This window comes from Danio rerio, chromosome 19 (genome assembly GCF_052040795.2).
Source record: "Danio rerio strain M-AB ecotype USA chromosome 19, GRCz13ab, whole genome shotgun sequence".
Taxonomy (NCBI): Eukaryota; Metazoa; Chordata; class Actinopteri; order Cypriniformes; family Danionidae; genus Danio; species Danio rerio.
The window spans coordinates 48,997,667-49,007,500 of NC_141039.2; the positions used below are offsets into that span (position 1 = coordinate 48,997,667).

General features: G+C 36.0%; 1 protein-coding gene across 8 annotated transcripts in view; it reads right to left on the bottom strand.

Moving 5' to 3' along the window:
- Positions 1-484: 484 nt before the first annotated feature.
- The window catches only part of ext1b (exostosin glycosyltransferase 1b), a 177,087-nt gene continuing 167,737 nt past the window's right edge, over positions 485-9,834 (bottom strand). The window contains exons 10-13 of one of the 8 annotated variants that reach the window (XR_015945199.1): positions 6,471-6,642; positions 4,044-5,349; positions 3,627-3,764; positions 2,654-3,329 (exon numbers count right to left, since the gene is read on the bottom strand). Coding sequence is in view for 1 of the 8 variants with exons in the window: in NM_001012369.2 (NP_001012369.2) it covers positions 5,164-5,349; positions 6,471-6,642 (358 nt within the window). In the remaining 7 variants the exon portion in view is untranslated. 8 annotated transcript variants of the gene reach the window in all.

Consider the following 9,834-nt stretch of genomic DNA (forward strand, 5'->3'; position numbering starts at 1 on the left):
GATGGTCCAATCCGATTTAATGATCTATGCTAAGCTAAAAGTGCTCCTGCTAAACCCAGATATCAGTGGAATGGATTACAACAATGGTAAAACTCATTTAACTGTAGCGGAGCTGTAAAATCAGCTTATTCAAAACAAGTGGAGTGTTTCTTTAAGTCCAGTCACCTTCACTAAAGGCCACTAAACACAGCTCTCCTTCAAGTCTTCAGATATTCAAGTACCAGCAAGCGGAGGCTGAAAACACCCAGAAACTTCACCTCCAGAGCAGATCACGCACATGTTGATCAGAGCAAACACTTGTGGGTTTCTAGAGGATGTAAATCAGCCAGATGTGTTCATTTGAGGAGGAACGATGGACTTTGATGCACAGATCGTTTTGCAGGAGGAAGATAAAGCAGAGATCAGAGGAAATCTCACCGTTTCTGCACTGTAAGCCTTTGTTTACATGCTTATTCTTTCATTAACACTATTTTTTCTCTGAGGATTTAGGGAATTGTAATTATTTTTTATTTGAATGCATTTTTAAGGTGGATTTGCATGAATTAATTGGGTAGGGCGATTTGACAAGCCACTTAAGGCAACTCATTAGTCTTGGCACTGATTTTCAAGAAAATAAAATACATGTATGAGAAATAAAACACTGCAGGGTGTTTGAATGGTGGCTACAGCACTAATAAGATGAAGCGTTATATCCAATGACGCTCTATTTGTTTACTTATCAGCTTTGATCATTTAGATGCATTGGCAATGACTCATTATGAAGCCTTAGAAACGAACACAAAAACAAATACCCCAAACTGTAAAGATGGGTTACAGGTTTAAAAAAAGTGCCGACTGCAATATAATCCAGCATTGGAATTTTTAGAAATGCAACTTCCTGTTTGAGCAGATTCTTAAAGGGACAGTACTCCAAACTCTGAACTGAAAGCTGAAAATTCTGTCATTATTCACTCATGATTCACACACTTATTTCAGTTTTTTCTTTTTCTGTTGAACACACAAAAAAAAAGATGTTTAGAGAAATGTTGGTAGCCATTGACTTTCATACTAATTTATATCTGACTATTGAAATCAATGGGTGAAGCTACCAGCATTCTTCAAAATATCTTCTTTTGTGTGAATGAAGAAACTCAAAGGTTAAAAACCACACGGGGAGAGGAAGATTTGAGAGAAATATCCCTTTACACGATGCTGATGCTCAACAGATATGACCGTGATTGGCTCTAATCATCACTTCTCATTATGTACACCAGGGGGCACCAAACTTGTGTCCTGCAGATCTTAGCTCCAACCTTAATCAAACACACCTGAACAGCTAATCAAGGTGTATACTTGCAACACTCAGCCAGGTGTGTTGAAGCAAGTTGGAGCTAAACCCTGCAGGGACACCGGCCCTCCAGGACCGAGATTGGTGACCCCTGATGTACACAGATATTAGAACACCTTAAAGCCACATCTATTAAAGGATCTGTCTATATATGAGTGATCTGCTGATGGATAAACCTGACTTTCATATTGGTGATATTACATATGATGATCAGCGGAGCCAATCACAGTCATTTCTGATGACAATGTGAACATATTAGCCAATCAGAGGACTTTAAAGAGAGAGTTCACGCATTGTTTAAGTTCCTCAACATTTACTCACACGTGGATGTAAACTTTTATGAGTTTCCTTCTTCTGTTGAACACAAAAGAAGATGTTTTGAAAAATGCTGGTTGACTTCTATAGTAATTTTATTCCTACCATTGAAATCAATGGGTGCCAGCAACCAGCGTTCTTCAAAATATCTTCTTTTGTGTTCAACAAAATGAAGAAAGTCAAAGGTTTAAAACCACATGCGGGACACTAAAATATGAGGTATTTTTATTTTTGGGTGCTGCTGATTGGCTATTGTAAATCACATGCTCAACAGATATTCCTGATTGGCTCTAATAATAATTTTTCATCATGTACACGGATATTAGAGCAATTAAAAGTCACATCTAGAAGAGGATCTGTCTATATACACGAGTAATCTTCTGTTAAACACAAAAGAAGATGCTGGTAGCCATCGACTTCCATAGTAATTTTATTATGACTATTGAAATCAATGGGTGCCAGTGAGCAGCATTCTTCAAAATCTCTTCTTTTGTGTGAATGAAGAAACTCAAAGGTTAGAAACCACATGGGGAAGAGTAAAATTTGAGAGAAATATCCCTTTACATGATGCTGATTGGCTGTTATGATCACATGCTCGACAGATACGAGCGTAATTGGCTCTCATATTAATTTCTCATCTACACAGATATTAGAGCAATTAAAAGTCACATCTATAAGAGGATCTGTCTATGAGCAGATATACAAGTGAGATAAACTAATAAACCTGACTTTCATACAGGTGATATTACATTTGATGATCAGTGGAGCCAATCACAGTCCTGTCTGATGACAATGTGATCATAAAAGCCAATCAGAGGACTTTAAAAAGACAGTTCACCCAAACATGAGAAGCATTTACTCACTCAAGTGGTGTCAACTTATGACTTTCTTTTCTTCTGATGGACACAAATCAAGGTTTTTCGAAGAATTTTCGAAAAAACAAATCAGCTATTGACCTCCATAGTGAAAACAAAACACTGGAAGCCAATGATATAGATTCTTCAGTACATCTTTCTTTGTGTTCAGCAGGATGCTTGGATCAAGTGGAGGATGAAGAAACAATGACATTTGTGTGTTTTTTTTAACTGTCCTTTTAATAATCCATTTAACAAACAAGTTCAGATGCAAAAATCTGTAATTGCCATCTGAACACTGTTTATGTTCAGTTATTTCCCTTTTAAGATAATAAAATAAAATAATTCTTTACCATCAAAGCGAAATGACTGAACCTGAGAAAAATGCTCATTTCAGAAGAAAAATTAAAGAGACAGGTCACTCAAAAAATGTTAATCGTGTCATCATTAACTGGCTTCAATCCTTTAAGAGTTTCTTTCTTCTGTTGAACACCAAAGAAGATATTTTAAAGAATGTTGGAAACCTGTAACCACTGACTTCCATAGTAATTGTATTTCCTACTTTGGAGGCCAATGGATTTCAGCTTTCTTCAAAATATTGTCTTTAAAGTGTCCAACAGAAGAAAGAAACTCATAAAGGTGAAGTGAAATAAATGAATATATTCAAAAATAAAGTTTTTGGATGAACTGTTTCTTTAAGAGTTTTTTTATTTGCATCTGAACAATATAAATCTCATTATTTTAGCATCACAGTGGGAAAATTTTGATAACACTAATATGACTGGATCTGGATGAAGAAGAAAAAAGAAGATATTTTGAAGAATGTTGGAAACCTGTAACCATTGACTTCCATAGTAGGAAAAACAAATACTAGGAAAGACAATAGTTTTCAGCTTTCAACAGAATAAAAAAAACTCAAAGGTCTGTAATCAGTTGAGGGAGAATAAACTCTAAGTTATCATTTTAGGGTGAACTGTCCCTTTAAGAGTTTTGTTTGTGTCTGAATTCTTCATTTAACTTTAAAATCTCTGTATTATTTTAGCATCACAGTGGGAAAATTTTGATAACACTAATATGACTGGATCTGGATGAAGAAGAAAAAAGAAGATATTTTGAAGAATGTTGGGAACCTGTAACCATTGACTTCCATAGTATTTGTTTTCCTACTTTGGAGGTTGATGTTTTTTGGCTTTGAGCAGAATAATCAAACTGGTAAAGGTCAATCATTTGAGGGAGAATAAACTCTTAAGTTATCATTTCTGGGTGAACTGTCCCTTTAAGAGTTTTGTTTGCATCTTGAACTTTAAAATCTCTATGATTTTAGCATCACAGTGGGGCACTTTTGATAACACTAATATAAATGATTCTGGATGAAAAAGAAAATAAGAAATTTTGAAGAATGTTGTAACCACTATCTTTCATAATATTTGTTTTTCCTACCGTGGAAGTCACTGGTTTTCAGCTTTCAACAGAATGAAGAAACTGAAAGTTCTGCAAATCATTTAAGGGAGAATTAACACTGACTAAATGATCATTTTTGGGTGAACTGTCCCTTTAAGAGTTTTGTTTGCATCTGAATTCTTCATTTACAACTTTAAAATCTTTGTACACTTGATAACACTAGTATGAATGGATCGGGATGAAGAAGGAAAAAAGAAGATATATTGAAGAATGTTGAAAACCTGTAACTATTGACTTCCATAGTATTTGTTTTTCCCACTGTGAAAGTCAATGGTTTTTCAGCTTTCAACAGAATAAACAAACTGATAACGGTCTGAAATCATTTGAGGGAGAATAAACACTGACTAAATGATCATTTCTGGGTGAACTGTCCCTTTAAGAGTTTTGTTTGCATCTGAACTCTTCATATAACTTTAGAATCTGGCGTCATTTCAGCATCAGTCTGCACTTTTGATAACAGTAGATGTAGTGGATCTTGATATAGAAGAAAAAAAGAAGATATTTGAAGAACGTTGGAAACCTGTAACCATTGACTTCCGTAGTATTTGTATTTCCTAATTTGACAGTCAATGGTTTTCAGCTTTTAACAAGTAATAAAGTTTAGGAATAATTTGAGGGAGAATAAACAGGGTGAACTGTCCCTTTAAGAGTTTTGTTTGCGTCTAAATTCTTCATATATCTTTGAAATCCCTGTACTATTTTAGCATCACAGTGGGAACTTTCCACAACACTAATATGAATGGATCTGGATGAAGAAGAAAAAAGAAGATACTTTGAAGAATGTTGAAAACCTGTAACCATTGACTTCAATGGTAGGTAAAACAAATACTATGGAAGTCAATGGTTTTCAGCTTTCTCAGGTCTGGAATCATTTGAGGGAGAATAAACACTGACCCAGTGATCATTTGTGGGTGAACTGTCCCTTTAAGAGTTTTGCTTGGTTCACAGTGGGCACTTTTGATAACACGCGTATGAATGGATGTGGATGGAGATGAAGTGCTAAACACAATGATGCGTCCCTCCTGTCGCTCGTGTGCTGGGAAAGATCATCTGTGGCGTCCCCAAAACCAAATTTTCCTCCAGAGGTGTCCGTCAGATGTGTGTGTGTTTCGCGTATGTGCTGAAGGAAAGCTCTCGGGCTCCGGTTCTCCTTTGAGAGTCTCTTACGGCCCCCTGTTGAACGTCCAGCAGGGGGCGCCAGTCTGGTCAGAGCCGCTCGATCTCCCTGTATTTCTTGCGCAGGATGGAGACCTGGTCCTTGAACAGAACGGGGTCCAGTCTCATTTGGGAGTGCACCAGGGGCATGCCGCCAAACCAGCTGGCGAACTTGTTCATGCAGGTCTGCCGCTGGGCGAAGTGGTCCGGATCGGCCCAGCGCGAGGCTCGAGACGACTGACAGAGACACAAACACAAGATCAGAGTCCAGTTTATCTGAGATTTCTTCAAATGTAAGACTTTTTAAAACAGACCCCCGTTTACAAGATGTAAAATAAATCTCTGATGTCCCTAAAAAAAAAAAAAAAAAAAATATATATATATATATATATATATAAAAAATAAAAAAATAAATAAAATTATATATATATATATATATATATATATATATATATATATATATATATATATATATAAATATATAAAAAATATATAAAAATAAACAAATAAAAAAATTATATATATATATATATATATATATATATATATAAATAAAAAATATATATAAAAAATATATATAAAAAAATAAATAAATAAAATTATATATATATATATATATATATATATATATATATATATATATATATATATATAAAAATAAATAAATAAAATTATATATATATAAAAAATAAAATTATATATATATATATATATATATATATATATATATATATATATATATATATAAAATATATATAAAAAATAAATAAATAAAATTATATATATATATAAAATTATATATATATATATATATTTAAATAAAAAAATATAAGAAATATATATATAAAAAATTAAATTATATATATATATATAAATTATTTTTTTTTATATTATCGCTACATTTGGCGATAACATATATATATATATATATACATATTTTCTTTAAGCATGATGGTAAAACATGCACGTGGTTATGAATGTATTATAACCTGTGCTTGTTTGTTGTAAAAATTCATAATAATGACAAAAATAAATTCTAATATGTTCATCTTCTTACTTCCGGCTGTGACTATCTGCCATTGTGGCTGGTGTATTGTGGGAAATTTTCATACCCGTTGGTTTTGAGTGTGGTCCTGAAAAATTCCAATTCGAAGGGGTATATACTCCTTTCCCTTTAGCCCTATGCCTACAAACTAAAGGGAATTGGGACACCCCTACCCCTTCACATGAACACGCAAAACGAGGGTAAAGGGAAGGGGCCTTGATTAAATCCCCCAGCCCTAACCACAATGAATGAAATGACAAATACATAAAAACAAGCATGTATGTGTGTCTCTCTCTCTCTCTCTCTCTCTCACCTGACCCATCATGGTCTCCTTGTACTGCTTCTTCTGCGTGACTTTGACCGGTGGCAGTTTAGTGACCGCAGACACCAGGAAGTTCATCAGGATATCCTCACAGTTGGCCAGCTGGTCCACCATACTCTTCAGGCTGCTTGGCAGGAAGTGGGTGTACAGGAAGTGGTAATATCTGCAGGACAGGGACATCTTCAAGGACCAGCCAATGCTAAACTCACAAAAGCTCAATAGGACAATGAAGGTAATTTGCTGGAATGGATTGAAGAGATTGATTTTTCAGCAATATCAGTCTTTTAATCAATGCCGTTTCTCAGAACGATTATAATTAATGGCCGCCGTTCTACAAAGTGTCCTTGCAACATATTTCAAGCTTACTATAGTTTCACATTATTTTATTAAGACAGTTCATTTCTAAAGCAGCAAATACATCATAGTATTCTGGGAATTCTTTATTCGTTGAGCCCATGAACTTTGCAATAATTTATTATTATTAATAAAATGTAGAAAGTTGTCAGATTGCATAGTAATAATTAATATAGTGTTTATATTGCCATCAATTTATACATTCAGAAATGGTTTATAACAAATATATACATATACATATTAAATATATAATATAGGGTTGGGCGATGTCCACCAGTTTGGTGTTGTATGATGTCTAATGTGAACATCGCGACGGGCGATGGCATCGTCGTCAGAGGCGGAGGTGAACTAATTATTTAAGAATGGTATGAATGGCACAGTGGGTAGCGATGTTGAAGAAGGTCACTGGTTCGAGCCTCAGCTAGGTCAGTTGGCATTTATGTGTGGAGTTTGCATGTTCTCCTAGTGTTGGTTTCCTCTGGGTGCTTCGGTTTCCCCCACAGTCCAAACACATGCGCTATAGGGGAACTGGGTGAAAAACTTGTCCATAGTGTGTGTGTGTGTGTGTGTGTGTGTGTGTGTGTGTGTGTGTGTGTGTGTGTGTGTGTGTGTGTGTGTGCGTGTGTGTGTGTGAGAATGAGTGTGTATGGCTGTTTCCCAGTGATGGGTTACGCCTGGAAGGGCATCCGCTGTGTTAAACGTTTGCTGGATAAGTTGGTGGTTCATTCTGCTGTGGTGACCCCTGATTAATAAAGGGACTAAGCTGAAGAGAAAACGAATGAATGAATGAATGAATAATTAATTAATTCATAACAAATTAATTATTTGTAGCCTACCATTTCAACTACCTGACCCGCATGGTCTTTGTTTTACCCATAACAGAATCATAAATAAATAAAGTTGATGGCGGTTCATTCCGCTGTGGCGACCCCATATTAATAAAGGGGCTGAGCCGAAAAGAAAAGGAATGAAGTTACACACAAATGCCCACCTGTCAATCACTTGTTCTGCAGCCCCGTGTGAATGTGGCGTATCTGATTAGAGAAGAGCGCTCTTTTCTCTATTCCTGCATGTAATCTGTTCACAGCTTTTGACAAGCTGTTTGACTCTAGTTTATGACAGAAAGCTTCTCATTTGTCCATCTTTTGATATAAAGGCTTTTTAAACCTTTAGGCATCGTAATGCTATGTCCATGTCGTGATTTACGCACGTGATGTGGCTATGCACTAGTTTTATATTAGGGTTTATTGGTTACGTGGCAGACGTAACTCTCGCTCTTGTTAACATGCTTAAATACGTGTGCTATATGTAGGCCCAAAGATTTCTGCAGATTTTTAGCCCATTATTAATTCTGTTTTTTAACTTGAGTAAATGTGTAAATCTGAATTTGTTCAGTTTTTATTCAGTAATTTATTACTTTTCATTTAATATATTAAGGGTTTAGTTATGATACTCTGCTGGATACTCCCAAAATAATTCCGCAGAAATCCGCAGATTTTTACCAAAATTCTCAGCAGAAATAGCAAAAAAACGTCCGCAGATTCCATCTGACCCTGGCTATATGACAATATACAAGCTGTTTCAGTCCTCGTGTATGAGATTTAAAGGGCACCTATGGTGAAAAATCTACTTTTCAAGCTGTTTGGACAGACATGTGTGTAAATATAGTGTATAGACGTCATATTGGGCTAATATAAACACACACAGTGCTTTTTTTTTTTCAATTTAACAACATAAAAACAGTGGACCAATTGGAGCGGTTTTTAGACCGACCGCAACTTTCTGTAGGAGTGTGGTCCCCCCGCCCACCAATATTGATTGACAGCCTCGCGTCACGATCATATCCTCAGTTTCTTGTTGCACGTCCGCCATTTTCATTGTGTGAGTCAAAGTGATATCACTAAAGGAAAACCCTTGCTCTATTTTTTGAGGAAAAGCTTATTGGGCTCAACACAAGATCAATATTCTCCACAATATCGCTGTAATCGGAATTATTGCTTGTAACTTTTGCGTGGCGCCAGGGGCGGACTGGGACAAAAATTCAGCCCGGGCACTTTAGCCACATCAGTCCACATTACCACACTGACACAGCCCCACCCACGGACACGCACATTCACTATTTCTTTTAGGTCCCACTTTATATTAAGTGTCCTTAACTAATATGTACTTACACAGGAATTATTGGTTTGTTACAATGTACTTATTGTGTAAATACATGTATTTACGGTGTACTTATGCTTGATTAAATACATGTATGTAATTACATCTGTAACTAACTTTTGTAATTACATTTGTAAATACACTGCTGACCATTCCTTACACCTTAACCCACCCTTAAACCTACCCATGCCACCAAACCTGTCCATAACCCAACCTCTATCCCAACTCAAGAGCACCACAAGTGTTCTCAAATACATTATAAACACAGTAAGTACATTGTATTTATTTTTTGATGTAAGTACATAGTAGTTAAGGACACTTAATATAAAGTGGGACCTTATTTTGGTGAACAGATGGTGAAATAATATGACATTCTTGCCAGATTTTGATTACGTCCAGGAAATCTCGGTTTGGGTCGGCCCATCTTGAAATCAGGCGGCCGTCACCGATTGGGCCAAATGCTTAACATTTATTATTAATATTATTATTATTATCATAATATCACATCTAGCAAGAGATAAAAGCTGCCTGCACGTAATAACAATACATATTTTAAAAAAAAAAACATTTAAAAATTGGTCCGGCCCTTCTGGCATTTGCCAGAATTGCCAGTCCGCCCCTGCGTGGCGCCGTGCATTTCGGAGTTCTGGCCGTGGGTTTCTGTCTGCGTGTACGCAGTGGATCTTCAGGTCAGCGGCTCGGCGCTGCGTGGGTTCATGAACGCGGCGGAGCTTAAGTTAATTCAGTGTGTGTGGTTATTAGTCTCGGTGTACAAGCTCGGCACTTTTACACCGAGACTATACAAAGACACAAATGATTGTGTACTCTCTGCTTGGTCTGA